This window comes from Triturus cristatus, chromosome 10 (genome assembly GCF_964204655.1).
Source record: "Triturus cristatus chromosome 10, aTriCri1.1, whole genome shotgun sequence".
NCBI lineage: Eukaryota > Metazoa > Chordata > Amphibia > Caudata > Salamandridae > Triturus > Triturus cristatus.
In genome coordinates this window covers 1,135,482,783-1,135,501,882 of record NC_140593.1, presented here as the reverse complement: position 1 = coordinate 1,135,501,882, position 19,100 = coordinate 1,135,482,783, and the positions used below count along the sequence as shown (strand labels likewise).

Sequence of the window (19,100 nt, the reverse complement as noted above, 5' to 3'; positions counted from 1 at the left end):
AAGTGGCCTTAATTCGGGAAGACATAAGGAAAATGGCAGATCGCGCGAGAACAGTTGAAAACACGACTACAGAACTGGTGACTGATACTGCCCTTCTTTCAAAAACAGGTGACCGAACTGCGTACCTCACACGAAGCAATGGCCATACAACTGGCTGAGTACGAAGGCAGAATGAGGCGCAATAACGTTTGGATTCTTGGCATTCCGGAACGAGTGGAGGGGCAGGCAGCCAATCTGTTCGTTGAAGAGCTGATCCTACAACGTCTTCAGCCACGAGGCCTGTCCAAGTGTTTTTCCATTCAGTGAGCAGATCGTGTACCTGGGGGTAGGCCAAAGCCTTTCACGTTCAGCTGGAAATAGTAGTTGTACCCCAGCTGTAATTTTGTTGTGTCTTGTCTGATGGGCTGGATGTTTTTTTATCTGATCCTTAGACGTCCGTATATATTTGATATCTCTGTCCTATATCTGCGTTGTTTAATCCGAAATTCAGTTACATACGTTTGGCCCTTTGGGCTTATGGGCCGGGGCTGGCTACTCGAATTATGTATTGTTGCTTTAGGGAGGGTGGTTGTTCATGTTCCTGAAGTTGACAAGGGTGTGTGACATGCACTCTGCAAGTTGGGGGTGGCGGCTGGTTTTAGACCTGTTGTGCAAGGAGGCAGGGCGGGGTGTGCGGGGTGCAATTTGGGAGGGGCGAGGAGTTTGTTAATTATGTTTTTGTTCTTTGCATCGGTGCGTTGCAACACTTGGTTCTCCAGTGTCGCATCTGGTCCCAATGTCTCTTGTGAATATGATCTCCGCTTAAGCGGTTTCTGGCCACTAGCTGACCTGTATTTTGCTCTGGAGGGGGGCTCTGGAGACCCCCCAATAGATGGATCCATTTGATGGTTCACTTTTCCCAACGAAATGATCTAATGGCACCCGGCTTAGTACTTCACGTATCTACGTGGAATGTTAGTGGTCTGGGGGACAAGATTAAGATGGGAATTGTATTACACTATGCCAAACGGCAGGAGATGGATATTGTGATGCTTCAGGAGACGCACTTGGTAGGAAACTCATGTGGGGCTCTGAACAGAAAGGGGTATCGAATGGTAGTTCATTCTGGATTCACCTCAGGCTCCAGGGGAGTGGGGATTATCCTCCGAAAAGGCTGTCCATATATAATCCACAACACCTGGACCGACACTCAGCTGTCACGGGCACCTGGGAGGGACGTGTCCTTAATGTAGTCTCCGTATATGCCCCCCCCAGGGTTACAACGGCTGACACTACGTGACATAGGGACATTGCTACTGGAACTGCCCCCGGAAGTGTTAATACTGTGGGGCAACTTTAATTTAACAATGGATGGCTCTCGGGACAGTCTTCCAGCCGAGAAGACCCGCTGCGAGGCTCGCAGCTCCAAGAGTTTGCCAACGCCCTGGGTGTCGTGGATATATGTAGGTGGCTGAACCCACTGCATACACACTTCGCGTTTTAATTGGGGGCACACGGTAGCCAATCTCGAATAGACTACATGTTTACACACGCTCAATATATTCACGCTTTCACTAGATCCAACTGCTTGGCACGAGGGATATCCGATCACTCCCCTAGCCTTACGACTTTTAGCATACAACGGGCCAGACGTCCCGGCTCTATACGTATACAGCTATGAGCGCTAAAGATACCACACATCAAAGAGGCTCTACTTAAGTATACGGACTACTACTTTGCAGAAAATGTGGGTTCAGTTGACTCGGCAGTGACACTGTGGGGAGAGTTTGGAGCAGTTATAAAAGGCAGGACGCTGTCATTAATGGTGGGACATAGGACTGAGCGCTCAACGAGGGTGGATGAGATGGAGGTGGACATATTGGCCATGGAGGAGGACATCGTGCGTGCCCCCGATCCTACTACTCAGCACAACCTAAAAAACTTAAGAGACCGGACTATAGACAACTCCTTCTAGAAGAAGCCACGATGAGCTCCGAATCTACCCGCCATCGGATTTATGAGCAAGGTGAGCGCACAGGCAAACTCTTGGTGTGGCTGGAACGCAAGGAGCAGGCCGCACGTTGGGTCCATGCGATAGCCAGTCCCGATGGTGCACTTTTCACTGACCCTCAAAGAATCGCCGACACCTTTGCATCCCATTTTGAGGAGGTTTATAATATTTCGGAGACATGCCAAGCCCCGCAGTCGGCAATCTCCTTGCCACTATCAATGTGGTGAGCTTCTCCCCACAGGATAGGGATGCCCTGGAGGTAGAAATTACTGAGACTGAGATGCAAAAAGCCATACAAGATGTCCACCTCCGGCAAAGCGATGGGTCCAAATGGACTTCCCGTTGAGCTTTTTAAACACATGGCAGCAAAACTAGCTCCCCATTTGCTGAGTCTATATATGGGATGTTTTGAGTCGGGACTCCTTCCAGCCGATATCCGCACTGCCGCTATAGTAGTTGTCCATAAACCAAATAAGGCCAGCAGAAGACTGTAAATCATACCGCCCTATCCCCCTTCTTACCGTCGAAGCTAAGATCCTGGCCAAACTTCTGGCCAATCGACTCCTTCCTTATATCACCGGACTGATTCACCCAGACCAGTCAGGATTCATGCCGGGTAGAAACACGGCTAGAAATCTGCATCAAGTGAATGGGGCCCTGGGTAGACTTGGTACAGTCGAGGAGGAAGCGATTCTATTATCCGTAGATGCCACCATGGCATTTGACACCATAGAATGGGATTTTCTCTTTGCAGTGTTGACTCGCATGGGGTTTGGACCCAAGGTGATGAGATGGATTAGGCTTCTGTATACTCAACCCACAGCACATGTCACCACCAACAATCACCGCTCAGCCACTTTTCCCCTCCGGCAGGGCACGAGGCAGGGTTGCCCGTTGTCTCCGCTCCTCTTCGCCCTGGTGTTAGAGCCATTGGCTGTTTGGGTCAGGGGCGATCCAGAAATACGGGGGCTTAAATGGACAATAGACAATGAGGATCGCATCTCGCTATACACGGATGATATTCTTCTTTATTTGGCCCCTCCTGCACGATCTCTGCGGCGGGTACTCCACATATTCGGCTCACACTCAGGATACAGGATAAATTGGTCCAAATCTCAGATGTATGTATTATGGGGCGAACCCCCATCCAATCCACGGGGCTACGAGATTCCGGTGGCAACCCAGGGCTTTCGCTACCTGGGCGTTTTTTTCACCCCAGATGTTAACCTTCTTTGAACGGAACCTGCTGGGGCCGCTTCAACGTCTAAAATCAGACGCCCAACACTGGAGATCTCTCCCTATCACTCTACTGGGACCTATGGGGCGTCCCTGTTTAAGATGCCCGCGCTTCTACATGCGTTACAGAACGCTCCCAACCCTATCCCAGACTCCTACTTCTCCCAAATTGATAGCGTCGTACAGGGACTATTATGGGAGGACCGCCCGCCACGAATTGCTATGAACAAACTCACCATGGGATGGTATGACGGGGGGCATAGGGTTTCCAGACATACGACTATTATCAAGCTTCCCAACTGACAGCAATCAACAGATGGGTGTTTGGCCCACATGACAATCCCAATTTCCGCACAGATCACTGGCTCATGGGGCAGGGCGGCTATAATAGGGCATCATAAACTAACCCCTGTAAACTAAACCTGAACGGCCCCACGGCCCGTACGGTTGAGGTTTGGCATGGATTCACGAGAAAGCTGGGTTGGCATAACCTTCTGACTAAGGCAACTCCTCTTTGGGACCAGATATACTGGGGCGACTCAGTAAATGCCCCGGTTTTGATAAGTGGGACACAATTGGGATCTCCACAGTTGGGGACATGTGGGTGAAAGGGAAGCTGGCCACATTTACTGACCTCAAGACGAAGTACCAATTGACGCATTCGGAGACCTTTAGATACCTACAGATCAGTCACGCTATTTCGTCTCCCCTGCCAAAAGGGACCCCTTTCCCCGAATCCTTTCCCCTGGAAGACCGGTTGTTACTAGACCCCATGGACCACAAGGCCATCTCCCTCACTTACAAGAAATTGGTAAATAACCGTGCTGATCCGATGCAGAAATTACGGATAGGTTGGGAGACGGACCTGGAAAGTATAGATGACGAAGACTGGAGAGACGCGCTGGCCTCTCCCAGGGAAGTTGCGATTCCCATGCGACCAAGATTCATCCAGCTGAAAATCCTCCACTGCGTCCACTTTGATGCTAAGCTCCTGTTTAGACTGGGTAGGCAACCTGATCCGCTCGGTTCCGACATTGTAATCAAACTGGCACCTTTGTACAAATATTATGGGAATGCCCACAAATACAGCATTATTGGGAGGGGGTGACTCGCCAGATTGAGAGGGCATGTGACAAGCCCCTAAAGCCATCTCCCCAACTTAGCCTTCTTAATATTTGGGAGGTTACTACCCTCTCCCAGGCAGAGCAAGCGTGGGCCTCGATGGGCTGGATCATCGCGAAATCGCACAGAAATGGGGGGTGGACACGGTCCCGCTTTTAAGTGATTGGGCAAAAGACATGGACAGTGCAATGATTGCAGAGAAGGCGGTGTTCAAGGGACGAGGATGCCCCAGGAAATGGGATCATAAATGGGGAAAGTGGAATAAAATACAGAGGTGATATTTGCATCTCCCCTACTATAGAGCTGCGGCGTGAAAGGCAAACACTTATGGCCTAGCTAACAGACGAAGTCGAGTCCTCCCCACAGGCAAGCTAAAAGGGATGTGTCCGCTTGGCCTTACCATTACATTTTCTTACTGTATGTACTTTCTTGGCTTAGTGATGTATCACATGGTTGGTTAGAAACTGACCACAGGCAGCGAAATGATGCAACCTTTGCTCAATATTAAATGTAATGTCTGGATACCAGATTCTTGTTTAGGGACCACTAACACTGCTATGAAAATGCTATGTACTGATGCACTTTTGTTTAAAAATAAAAACAGTTTAAAAAAAAACACATTACAAAATCACAGAGTGCAAGTGATGCAGGTTGTGATCCATACCATTTATTGAACAAAAAACACTAGCAAAGCCAATAGGTCCTGCCAACATACCCAATGGCGAGCAACATGGCTACAGAAAAGCAAACCCCCCCCCCCCCCCACCCCAAAAAAAAGCACTAGTAAAGCCAATATGTTTAGCCTATTCGAAAGCTATTGGGTTTGACAAGGTTTTTAACCATGTTGTACAGCAGCGTGGATGCTGAGCAGTATCACAATGTTAGAAAAAACAGGAAAGATGTGGCCAGCACTGAAAGGACGGGGGGGCTGGGTGGTAAGCAAGGGTCTCACAGGCAGCAAAGGGAACAGGCAATGAGACCAGGGGGTGGGGGGGCTCTATAATGTGCCCAGTACTGGTTGAGTCATAGCGCTTTTATTTTTGTTATGGTGGGTGGGGAACAACACAGATAATAGGTGGGTAGGAGAATGGGAGGGATGGTGGAGGAAATGAGCAACACGGACAACAGGAGGGAGGGTGGTGGGAGGGAAGAAGCAAAACTTTTTTTTTTTAAAAGACCAAGAAAAAAAAAAGTTTAATAGTGCCGCGATCACAGCCACAGCAGCGGAAAGACCCTAATCAAGATAGAGCAATCAGTACTTGGTCCATGCTCCACACAAAAGAAAAGTAAGTGCAGCCGCTACATGCGGGCCAATTGTGAGGCAAAAAATAAGACTGGCAATTAAGCAAACAATGGTAAGTAGTTGGTGGGCTCCAGGCCACTTGTATGTAGGAAAGTGCACCTTTTTGACATGGACACCCCCACTTTTTGCCTGGTATCTGATACAATTTTGACAGAAGTGCACTGGTTTACTACTAACCAGGTCCCCAGGGCCAGATTATTTTCCCTAAAACTGTACAATTGTTCCCCCGATTGGAAATATTTAGCATCTCCTGTAAGTCCCTAGTAAATGGCAACCATGGTACCTAGGACAAGGAGGCTAAAGAGAGTCCTTTGGGGCTGCTGCATGTATTGTGCCACCATAAGGGACCCCTCAGCACCAACATGCAACCTGCCATTGCAGGTTGCGTGCCATGGTGCAGAGAAAAGTGAAGACACAACATGGCACATCCCCTGTGTGCCAGGCCTGCAGTATAGGTGAGTCACCATTACAGCAGGCCTTACAGTCCTAAGGCAGGGTGCACTATACTACATGTGTGGACGTATCTGCACGAGTAGATATGCCCCTGGGATGTCCAAGTTGAATCTTAGATATTACAAGTGAACAGGAAAGCCATTTTGAGAATGTGCTGGAAACTGGTGTTTATGAGTTCCCCAGCTGCATGATGGCTTCACGGAAAATAGAGATGTTTGATATCAAACATCTTGTATTAAATCCCACACTGATTCCAGTGCTTGATTTATTAATACATGCACCCAGAGGGCACCTTAGAGGTGCCCCTGAAAACCTACCAACTACTAGTGTGCTGGCTGACTGGTGTAGACCAGCCTGTAGCACAGATACATTTCTGACCCCCTGCAGGGGAGAGCCCGCATTCTAGGAGGGCAGAAACAATGCCTGCTCCAGTTGGAGGTGCTGTCACCTCCTACAAGCAGGATCGCAAAAGGATCAGCATCTCAAGGCAGGAGGCTTCAAAGGGCTCTGCCGTCTTTGATACAAGACCCAAAAGTTTACTAGACAGGGGAAATGCCATCCCCTGCCCAGACCCATTTGGCACTAGGACAAGTGGGAAAATGAGCTAGTCAGGAGGTGTGTTCTCTCGGGTTAGTTCTACCCCTTAGGTGGGCTACCTGATGTGAACACACGTTTTAAAATTCCTCCATCTTACTTTTGGCTGAATTAGGCAGTCTGGGTTATGCCCACTTCCCACAGGAAGTGGTCCGATAGAGGGTGCAGACATCCTGAAGGTAAGTAGCCCATTGACTACTACAGGTCACTCCCCTGAACGCTCCTAAATGGAGTATTTAGGTGCCATCCCTGACACCAAGGACTAAGTCGACGGATCCAGAAGAGGAGGACAAAAAAGAGCAACGAGAAAAGTGAGAGCATAAAACTTGCTGAGGACTTGGAGCCAACTGCACAGTCTAGACAATCGTGACCAGCGACTCATTCTGCAGCTGGCCAGCTTCCAAGAACCCCAGAAGACTGCCAGCCCTTTGCAAATTGCCTGCAAACTCCTTTGAAGTAGAGGAGCTACTTTCCTGCAGTCTGCAGGCACCGAAAACGCAAAGTCCGGTTTATTGAGTTGGCGCTCTCTGACCAGCCCGACGCAACAGCGTCCCAGCAAGAGGAACTTGTGCTCCAAAAGTTCAAATCTGTCCCCTCAGCAAGTGAGAAAACACCAGGACCAACCAAAGCCGCACAGGAGCAATATCGCGGGTACCGGACCTTTGCAGCAAATGGAGCCCACGGGAGTCCAATCTGGACTCAAACTGCATATGACGAGCAGTCATTGAGGGACGTCATCACTGCAGAGACTCACCTCTGCTGTGGCCCACATGTCCTGATTTTGCACCCTCAACCAGTGAGACAGATAACCGCAAAGCCCTAGGAAGCACAGAGCTCAGCAGACCTTTCCACTATGCACCAGAGAACCCCAGCCCAGGAATCAACAAACCGGCTGTCCCCCCTTGTTTCCAAGACCCTTGTGAAACGAGCCCCTCCGTCTCCCCCCCCCCCCCCCCCCTTACCCCCAGTGTGAGCTCCCGGACTTGTCCCCCTCTGCATGCAGCCTGTTTCTAAGTGGCTGTAAGAAACTGGCTCTATACATACTGCACCAAAGTGAGGTACAGTGTGTATAGAGTCCAAGAGTCTCCAGAGGTTGGCAGAGGTTAAAGTTAGCTAGAACCGTACTCTCTAAAGTGGTAGCTTGGTCGAGCAGTAAGGCAGTATCAGAGGACAGTGTTAAGCATTTGTAGTACACACTCAGTCAGCAAATGAATTCACACACTCAAGAACTGAACCCTATGCCCATTGTTTTGTATAAAAAATATACTGCTTTATTTCTAGAACCAAGTAAGCCTGGTACAGGTAAGCATATAAATACGGTAGTAGTAAATTACTTGTATGAACACAGTTCAAAATTGCAGTATAACTTGTACTGATTTTGGTTACAGTTTAAATAAGCGGTTTGCAACATTTAGCAGGTATAGTACATTAGAATGAATGGGCTTTTTAAGAAAAATGCAATTAATTCCTTTTCAGATTACATTTGCTAACACAGGGTTGGATCCTAGATTCAGCATTTCCTGAAAACAGTTGAGTAAATTCGTTTTAGTTAGAGGTACGATTTCTAAAGAATATTATTGTATTGCAAAAGAGGACACTTCAAAACTTTTTCACATAGAATCACCAATGTTATCCTATGGGAGGAAATTCACTTAGCAGGTAAGTTACTTTTGCGTTACTTTTGTAATCCAGTGCTGGACTCCTAGATTCAGCACTGGGACATCTACTTAAAACAGGTAAGTAATTACGTTTTTGTAGTTTGTACAATTTTTAAAGAATATTCTTGTATTTCAAAAGTTGACACTTAAAAACTTTTTCACAAAGAACCCCCAATGTTATCCTATGGGAGGAAATTCAATTCACAGGTAAGTTACTTTTTAGTTACTTTTCTTACTCCGTTCTGGACACCTGGGTTCAGCACTGGGACCTTTCCTGCAAACAGTTCAGAAAATTTGGTTAGGTTATTTGTGCGATTTTTAAGGAATATTCTTAGTTTTCAAAAGTCGACACTTTGAAACTTTTTGGGAGAAAAATTGACAATGTTATCCTATGAAGGAAAACAGGTTATCGGTTTCGAGCTAAGTATTCGGTATTTGAAATTAGGGTTCTGGGGCAAGACTCAGGGGTCTCCCGGGGTCAGTTATGCACTGTTGTTGCACCCCCAGTGGCACTAGGTTGGCCGGGTGCAGAGTGTTGAGGCCCAATGTTATCCTATGGAGGGTAGGGGTGACTCCGGTCGGTGGCTGCTGGCAAGCAGGCCACGAGGTTGTGGGAGCACAGCTCCTAGGGTAAAGCTCAGGGCGAGTTGGGGGCCAAGTTAGCACCAAAGGGGCACCCTCAGTGGCACTAGGGCGGCCGGGTGCAGGGTGCTGTTTTGAGATCGGGTGCCCTGTTGATTTCAATGGAGATACTCCGGGAGAAAGAAACACTGCAGGCTCGGGGACAAGGATCTTCCAGGAGTGACCACCACTTCGAGGGGTAAGTTGGGATGTTGAGGGTTGGTTAGGCACCGCTGGGTTGGGCACACAAGGCCGTGGGGTGTCGGGTGCAGGGGTGCCTTGGGACGTCGGATTATCTTACCCACTCTGGTCGCGGTGGGGGGGTCCTCTGGATTGAGGCTGCAGACGTCGTCAGGAGGCTTGAGGTAAGTCAGGGGTCGCCAGATCTCGGGTCAGGATCACTGGGGGGACCTCTTCGTGGTATTTTTCCGCTCAGGCAGAGTTCGGCGGGTGCAGAGTAGGCTGGATTCGCGGGTGCCAGCTTGCACCAGAAGCTGCAGTTCAAACACGTCCGGTGTTCAAAGGAGAAACAGCTTGGAAAGTGAAGGCAGGCAGGTCCTCTGGGGTTTTTGAGGTTGCTGTCCGCTGGACATGCCGGGGTTTTGCAGGAGCAAGTTCGAGGGGGAGACAGGCCTGTAGGGCTGGGGCCAAGTCAGTGGGCGTCATCCTCGTGTTAGCTCTGCACGGCTTCTCGTCCTTCATCTCTTCTTTTTCTTGCGGTTGCTGGATCTGAGGAAGGAAGGTTCAGGGTGCCCATAAATACCAAATTTAGGGGTGTTACAGGCAGGTAAAGAGCAGGGACCAATGGGTCCCTTCCCAGGGGTGGGTACACCCCCTATTCCGCCACTCTCCAGTGGGAGGGGGGCAGGAGCCTGTCCCTGGTTGGCTGGGTCCCCCCCATCCTCAAGATGGCGGGAACTCAAGGTTGTACTTCACCTCGCCTCCCCCCACCTTAGGGGTGGAGTTGGCATAGGTGGGCACACCTCTCTTCCTCACTTGTTTTTCCCGCCGGTTCTCCCGCCCAAAGTGGGGGGTAGAACTAATAGGGACCAGTTGCTGAGTACAGCAAGTGGTCTGGAGAAGCTCACAAAGGCAGCAGGTCTTTCAAGCTTCCCCTATCCATCCTGGGGGAGGGGACCTAGCAACTCGTTTCAGGATGTGCATTGTTGCAGGCCCTCAAGAGCGGATGGCTCTCGACCCAGGGGTCCAGCAACATGTCTGGCGGGTGGCAGCCTAAGCCGCCACTCAGTCGTGACACTGGTTGTGAATCGAGTCCAGGGGGCATTTCTAAAATGCACTGTCATGCGTTTTACATTGAAACCCACACTGGCATTAGTGTGGGTACAATGTGCTGAGAAGTTTGATACCAAACTTCCCAGACTTCAGTGTATCCATCATGGTACGGTGGAGTTCGTAATGACAAACTCCCAGCACCATATACTCTTTAATGGTACACTGCACTTACGTCTGAGAATGGACTCAGGCACTGTAGGGGAACAGGGCTCATGCCTCTGTGCCCTCACCACTGGCATAGTTCACCCAGCTAGAGGGGTGACTGACCTAGGCCAGAGCAGTGGTTGGTAGGCATGGCACACAGGGATGTGTGCCCTGTCGACTGTTCACTTTTGATCTGCACCAAGACACGCAGCCTGCAAGGCAATGCGTTTGTGAAAAGGTACAGGGTCCCTAAGGGTGGCACAATTGGTGCTGCAGCCCTTAGGAGCCTTCTCTGGTCACAGTGCCCTGGGTACATGGGGTACCATTTACTAGGGACCTACCTGTGGCCAGAGTTGGCAATTGGGTTTTGTTTAGGGGCAAGAACACAGGCCCTGGGGTCCCGATTGGCAGGGCCCTAGAGGACATCAAGTTAAAGAGCATCAGTAGTCTGGCAACAAAAAAAAAAGGGGGGGGGTGTTACTGCAACAGAAACCCACTTTCTCACAGTGGTCCACTCTTCTTTCCACCGGCATAGCATGCAAAGCTACAAACCAGACCAGCAACTCCGTGAACAGATGCCCCAGATGTGGCAATGAGTAACTGCTGGTGGTACTTTGACATTGAACCCCTACAACCCTAAGTCCCGAAGGAGGACCCCAGAAACCGCCTGTAAATAACTGTATGCAACATGCCTTTTCCCTCATAGGGAAGCATTGCTGTGTATAGACTCATTTCAAGTGAACTGCTTACTTACCTGTGAAAATACATATTTAAAATAAGCATTTACCTGATAAAGTTCTTATCAAAATGTATATAAAATCACAATTTGTTTTCTAAATTGGTCTCGGAGTTATTCAAGCGTGTGTCTCATTTATTGCCTCTGTGAGTACAACAAATGCTTAGCACTGCCCGCTGATAAGCCTAAACTGCTCGCCCACACTACCACAAAAGTGAGCATTTGGGGTGTCATTTGTTCCTCTCCAATTCCTTTGGGGGTTGACTGGACTACTTGCATTTTGGTCATTATTTAGAGAGCCAACTTCCTCCTACATTGTAGAACACAAAATCTCTAGCAAGCAAGAGTGCTTGAGCTGTTGCAGGCAAGACCTAAAAAATGTGTGATCACACAGCAAGGGAAGGAGCGGAAACAACACAGGTGAGAGTGTAACAAGGAGAGACTGAAGTGAGGAACATGGAGCCGGAGAAGCACACAGGGCTAGAACAACACAGAAGGGGTGAGGTAGAAACACATGGATGAGAGTAACAGTGGAGGGGTAAAAGTATACGAGCGAGATAGCTGGAACACACATGCACTCCCATGGAGTGCTTAACCAAAAATAAAAAAGTAGTGCTTGAAAAGTAAGCAGTGGAAGCACAAATAATGAGGCCCTGCTATAGGAGAGAGACAAACAAAGGAAGGAAGGCTCACACAAGCAGATGAATAGCAAGCATTGAAAATGCAATAGGTCTCGCCTTTGATTAAGTTAAAGCCATTTGCTTTGCTAATGGTATTCTATAGCAAAGCAAATGGCTTTAACTTAATGAAAGGCGAGACCTATTGCATTTTTAATGCTTGTTTTTACTGCTTGTGGGATTTTCAATGTACGATTGTCATCCCTTATTCATTAATGTTGCTAAATAATCACACCTTGCTGAAGTTGGTTACCCGTCTTGTAAAAAGTCCAAATATGTACACAACCCACAATTTGGTGCTTCCGGATACATTCTGCACATGGTTTGGCATGAGCTTTTAGACCCTCTCTGCCATCTTGTTGGACTAATCCATTTGAAAGGTAGCAGAAGTGTACAGCTAGGGAAGCCAGTATGTAATTCTTCTTGGCAGGAAGCAATAGTTCAGAGTAGGAGGCAAACAATGTTCTTTATTCCAGAGTCCACAGTGCAGCGGGGGTGCAAGATACATCCAGAGCGTCACAGAACAGCTTTACTGCACCGCTTGCTAGTGGGCGCTGACATTTCCATAAAAAGTGAAGACAAGTTACCTACGCAGAGGAGACATCACATAAGCTACAATTCTGTCTTCGAATTAAAAGATAAAATCGTCACCCAATTCTCCTTTTTTCGTTTTAGTTTGTGTGTTTTTTCGCTTTCTTTTCTTAGTTGTTCTATTAACTCTCACTTCTCTTCTTAACAACTCCATGTGCATTTGGAGGCGGGAGGATTAGGTTATTCCTTTAATAAATGTATGTCTCTGCACTGCTGCAATAATGGAGGAAAGTAATAGTAAAAATAAACATAAGAATAAAGATATTATTGAAAAAAAACTTGTGTATTTTGAGGAGGGAGGACAGTGATTGGTTGAAAGCCCTATGCCCTCAAGGCCCTCCTCTCTCACACGGTCCAAAAATTATCGAGGTTGGCAGATCATGTAAACATTTTTGAACAGCCAAATAGAAAATCAGACAACTAAAATTGTCTCAATTAAATTTCCTTGCTAGCTTACTCTGCAGTTGGGGGTAATTTTAAGCCAAACAAATCACCAACAAAAAGACAACGTTTGTGGGCTTAAAACACCCTAGCAAAATCGTGAGTTTTGACGTGCGAATTATGGGTGTTGTAATATTGACGTGCAGACACCTGATGACTTACAGGTGGAAAGTTCAGAGCTGGAGACAGGGTCCATGGTGACATGGAGTGAGCAAAGATCCATACTGAACTTCAGTGACCCCCTGGGGGTTTACGCAGCAGGGAGCTACCCTTACCTCTGTGCACGAGCAGACACCTCGGTACAAAGACAAAACACAGCAGAGAAGACATACTCCGCAAGCCGTGCATTGCTCTGCAAAAGAATGCGGCACGGCTGGATTTGAGGTGTGCTTCTGTCCCAGAACCCAAGTTAATAACTTTTTCTTTGGCTTTTGAAGATGTGCAACTGGGCTTCCAAAAATGGAGCTAAACAAATTCAACGTTTAGAAAAAAAAAAAATCACGAAATCAAACCGGATACCCTTAGCCTTGAAAGCATGTAGGATTTTACAACTATGAAAAATACACAAATAAATCCTCCCTACAAAGCTCTGATGTTGAATTAAACAAACTGTACTAACTCTGAAACGCTAGGAAATGCAGCTACATGTGCACAGCGGTATTGTGTGAAACCTATTCCCCGAGTTTGTTGAATCGACGAGGTTCCGGCTCACAGAGAACTCTTGCCTCCTGACAGAATATGCACCTAGGGCTGTTGCAAGTCCTTAAACTCTAGACAGTTGGAGCAAGAGTGGGCGAGGAGACGATCTTCTCGTGTTTAGATCAGAATACAGATGCGATGTTGGCACCCCCCCGCCCGCCCAAGACATGCCCCTGCCTTTCTTCAAACAGCTTTGAGCCAAGGGGTGTGGGTGTGGGGGTGGGGGTGGGGGGGTGCAGACAGACCCCCTGGCAGAGAAGGAAGAGACATGAAATGCAACGACTATTCCTCTTTCTTTTTTGCCCCAATCCCGTTGGTGTAAAGACAGGGCCGGCACCTCCGACAACAAGGGCGGCATTTCATGGTTTTGACAAATTAATCCCCAATTGCTGTAGAGCTAGGGAGCAAGCAGAGAGCGGCTATAGGGAGCGAGCAGAGAGCGGCTGTAGGCTTTGCACGTTTCACTACGGATGCCATGTCCCGCCTTGAGGTACCTCCACTGGCTGCCCATACGAGCCAGGATCCATTTTAAGGCTTTGTGCCTGGCCCACAAAGCTATCTGGAAAACCGGTTCTCCTATTCTTCAGTCCTTGATCACCCCCTATCACCCCTCTAGGACTTTTCGCTCCAGTTCGGCTTTTCTTGCCACTCCCCTAAAAGTCCGAAGATCTAGGTGGGGTGGACGTTCGTTCTCTCTATTTTTTTCTTTTTTTTTTTTTTAAACAAACTTTGTGATTTTCATATGCAGGTATTACAAATTACACCTCACATTGCACAGGTAATTATTTCCGGAAACACAGGATACAATTCAGGTTTTGTGTATTATCCTGTCAAGTTGCGCTGTTGTAACAATAGAACACGATGACGTCCCAATCACGCTAGGAGGGTCGTCTGTACGTCACAGTATTATGCTCACCAAACCCAGCTTTTGAACGAATGTGGTCAGGAGGAGCGGGAACCGCTCAACTATTCACAAACCCCAATCCCACCCAAAACCCACCCTCCATACCCACCCATGCCACAAGGTAAACAGTCACAGTCTGGGGGCCTCGAAGCATTCACTTGGGGGGGGGGGGGACGGAAGGGACCGCCAGCCGGGGCAGAGGGCAACCCCATCCCAAGCACATGGATGAGGGCGAACAGAGGCCAATCCATGTATCCCGACAGAGGGGCCCCGATCACACCATACACCCCACCGCACAACACCTGGAGTCAGGCACCCCCTCTCACTCCCACCGATCCACCTCTATCAACGATCACCACCACTGATGCGGGGGGGTAGGCACCGTAGCTCCTCCCTCCGCCTCCTCCATCTCACTCTTGAATGATTCAGTCAGATGCGCCCACTCCAGTGAGATAGGCCGCTTACGCAGCCCCCGACTCTCCTCACGATACAGCGCCTCGCGTTCCGTCACCGCCCAACGTAACACTTCTTCTCCCCAAGTGTTAACACGTGGCGGCGTGCGGGATTTCCACCGTTGTGTTATCAGGCACTTTGCCAGCATTAATGCCAGGTTAGCGAAGCGGCGTAGCTGCTTCGCCTTCAAGGGGAGCGGTAAAAGCCCCAGTAAGCAAGCTTCTGCCGTGTCCCAGGAGGGACGTTCAGCAACCGTGCTCAAGACGTGCGCTATCCCACCCCAATACCCCCGCAACGTTAGTTCTCTCTAAACGCCTCCAACCTATGGAACACCCTCCCCCCCCATTCTTCGGGGAGAACCTGACCTGCTGGCATTCCGGAAATTGCTCAAGACCCACCTTTTCCTCTCAGCACCCTAACTCAAGTTCCCTCATGCTTCGCCTCTCCGCTCCGCTAAGCGCTAGGAGGCCTCAGGGTAGCTAGGCGCTATATAAATATAATTTCACTCATTCATTCATGTCCCGACAGCGCGCCAAGAAATGCCTCGCTCGTTCATATTTACAAGCACAATGCCAGCAAAAAAACAAAGCCGAAAACGAAGAAATAAAAAGTACGTCAGCCATTGTTGAAGGCAAATGAGTAATACGGAAAAAAAAGTGCTTAGCGGCTAATTGAGAGTCACTGTCTCCAGCCGCAAGTAAAAGATCAAATCCTGGTGGGCGGAGCCAAAAGAGGGCAGGGTGGCAACCCTCAGTGTAATGATTGCCTCCGGTGCAAGCATTACACTGTGTTTTGCCTAATCTATGACGTAAAACGATGCGCACAAATCAAAAATGGAGGCGGAGCCGCGACACAACTTCTGGAATCGTATCGATTCCAAGAAGCCCTCATATGACGAGAGCAGCGCATGCGCACTGCTTTCACCAGGCCGAGACCTAAAAAGCAAGCAAACAAGAATGACAAAGCCAACCAATGGTAAGCATGGGAGGGCTCTAAGCCCACTGAAAGCCGACAACAGGTCTTTTCTGAAATACAGAAACAGACAGCTTGTGCTATCTAGTGGAAGAGACCTAAAAAGTAACTGGTTAAGGCATGCAAACAAACAGGGAAAGGTGGAGGGCTGTACAAGACTCATTTGTGCATTATACCTGCATACAAAGTTGTAAATTAACAGCTGTTAGAGCAATTTCTAGTGCTGCCACTTAAGAACCCACCTATTTAATTATTTTCCTATTTCAAAGTTCATCTTATTATACACAATCAATTTGCCTGTTGGCACACTAGTTGCTCTGATTCTTCAAATACCAAGTAGTTCCCAATTACTTCCCATGTTGATTTAGATCATACAGACCAGAGAGGCCACAAATATGAGGCAGTGGCCATCTTGAATGCCTGCCTACAAAAGAGCAGCTATTTTGAATCAGCAAATGGCACTGGGTATTGAAAGCAGGAACAGCACCAAGCCAGTCACTTGATTTTTTCATTAATGGAGTGAAACTCTAAGACTTGAGATAAATATTGGTTCTATACAGTTCTGAGGCCATAACATATATATTTATTAGGCTTGTGAATTAATCACACAATAGAACAGTCCTTTGATCAGAATGGAGCTGAAACCCAAAATACGATATTCTGATGTACAGATTATCACATTTTCATTTGAGGCTTGTACATATATATTTTTAATTAACAGCGTATAGAAATTAAAAGTACATAAAGATTATAGGAGAACTAAACTGATATTAAGACACTGCTGAGCTAAGATACTTTATTACTAATGAAAGCAGGAGAGAGAACAACTCGAGATATGATGCACTGTGCAAGTGTTGATGCATTTAATATAACACTGGTCCTGAATATGCCCTTCAGTTAGATGTACTGTAATGATGCAATTTCTTGAGGTATTCATTTGATTATGTATGGAACGATAAATACACGTGATTTCAATTAAGTTTGCATAATGCTACATGCTACATAAATAATGTAAACATGACATGGAGCAAAGGAAAATACAAAGACACTGAGCAGCCAAAAGATTTTTAAAAAATGAATTTCATCTGCAAACAAATGTTTATCAGGTATCGCAGCCCCAATAACTCCTATAATAGGTGCATAGCAATATTTGAGCTGGATGATTTGTGTACTAAAGTAGTAAGGTGTACCTGGGGAATGCAAAGTATTAAAAACAGTTACGTTGGTGCTACATATAGTACACAATCTTTTAGACTGTGTTAAGGATCCAAGCAGACTGGAAACTGTTTTAAGCTGCAAGAGTACTAATTATGGACTACGAGTAAGTGATTTGTTTATTTTTGTTTTATTTACAATCCATTTGATAGAACACTATATTACCTTGATGAAACAATTAATTACCCAAACACGTTGGCTAGTTCAATTTTGTTTAAGGAATAAAGGCTGTTAGAACACAAGCAATGTGCCCCTAGGTTTCCTCTTTGTGATATAGCACTTTATGAGGCAGTGTACACATGGTTTTGGTTGTAGCTGCAAAATGCCTCGTCTATCATGAAAGGCTGTGGCTAAAAATAACATTTCCAAGAATCAGCATAGTACCAGGAAGAGGTTTAAATAAGGAATCTGGAGAAGTTAATATCCAAGAATTACATTTTTAAAATTGCTCTTAGGAGAATGCCCTCATGTCCAAAACCTTATTAGATGTTACACCTAAACCAAAATGATCATTTAAAGCCCTTCACACAATACCGACACTCATTTAAATATGTAATTAAAACAAAAGGTATTGGTTGGCAGAAATCTTAGGTATAAATTTAATTGATATGAGGGGAGTTAAACAATTAACAGTACACAACTATTTGGCTGTCCCTACCAACCAACAGTAGAATATCTCATGAATCTGATATTATGAACCTTGGAGGTCAGATAGGCATATAAAGCATCAGCAGTGGATGCAGCTGTGGCCAGTGCTCATTAACACGATCAATTGACTACTTTTATATGGATCACCTTTAGTCTTGGGTAATCTTAAACATCAGGCTACATAAGCTACTTCACAATTTTGTACAAGAATGTCTTTATTTACAATAATCTCCTATCCAACTATCCTTCATTGGTTCTAGTTTGGTCTCTAACATCTGTTTCAGCTCTGGCACATCAAACAGCAAACATATTTGCCCTTCACTACAGTCTAAGGTGGGTTCTCGCTTTAAAAAAGAAAAAGAAAAAAAACACGCAGAAGAAAATTAAAAGTGGATATCACCAAGGCACGATGACTGTTTCTAATCGCAAAAACACAAATGAGTGTAGAAATGATCAGATGCATGACTTTTGTTTATGAACCAGCGCCAATAATTCACTCAGCATACAGTAAATTAGCAGGCATGCAGATTCCATTTGGCCCCCAGAAATGGGCACCAAAGTTGCATTTTTAAAGAAATTTGTGTACTTAAAAAGGAATTATGAAATAAAAGAAAGATGTAAATGAATGTGGCTGCAGGTCTAAACTGTCCTTAGCCAAAGTCCAGGCACAGCGCAGAGTGGGTATGTCTGATTAATGCAGCATATCATTAAAGGCATCCAGACGTTCTCTGGAAAAAAATAGCTAAAAGATAATTACGGTTTAGAAAAGGGTGGGAAAAAACCACCACTTAAGGTGTGCATCGAACACTCTAGTTTATGCTGTTGCCTCGTTTTGCTCTTAGTAGACCCTCTTATTTAATTCATGTGAATTTGGCAAAAGGGTGTACAAAGCATGGGAGGGGGCATGAGTGATGTAATGCGCTCCATGCCGTAACTGCAAATTTCATTTTCCTTTACATTACTGAACTTAAGGCGGTACTTCTAATTGTGCTACCAATGGACTTGATTTTTCATTGTAATTTATGTTTGTTTCATCAAGCCACAAATAATCATGATCAACTCTAAATGACACCATCTCGGTAACTATTTCTTACCGTTTTGAATGTTTTGTGGCACACCTGACAAACGTATCGGCCCTCCTCATTGAGGAGCCGCTTCTTTGCCTTAATGTCCGTCTCGTCTTCTGCGCCATCCCCTCCATCATTGGAATCTTCCACCTGGACTTCAAAAACATGCTCTTGGGAGGAGATTCCCTCATCGGTTGTGCGGCAGCCTAAACAAGTAAATCATCAACCACTTGAAAATCTAGCGTTTAAAAGTAAAAATCGCAACAGTACACCGCACACAGAT

At 46.7% G+C, this 19,100-nt stretch overlaps 1 protein-coding gene across 1 annotated transcript in view; it reads right to left on the bottom strand.

Moving 5' to 3' along the window:
• E4F1 (E4F transcription factor 1) overlaps positions 1 to 19,100 on the bottom strand; it is a 422,222-nt gene that overhangs the window by 301,260 nt on the left and 101,862 nt on the right. The window contains exon 4 of the mRNA XM_085629438.1: positions 18,845 to 19,023. Within this exon, the coding sequence (XP_085485564.1) occupies positions 18,845 to 19,023 (179 nt within the window). The remainder of the gene's footprint in view (positions 1 to 18,844; positions 19,024 to 19,100) is intronic.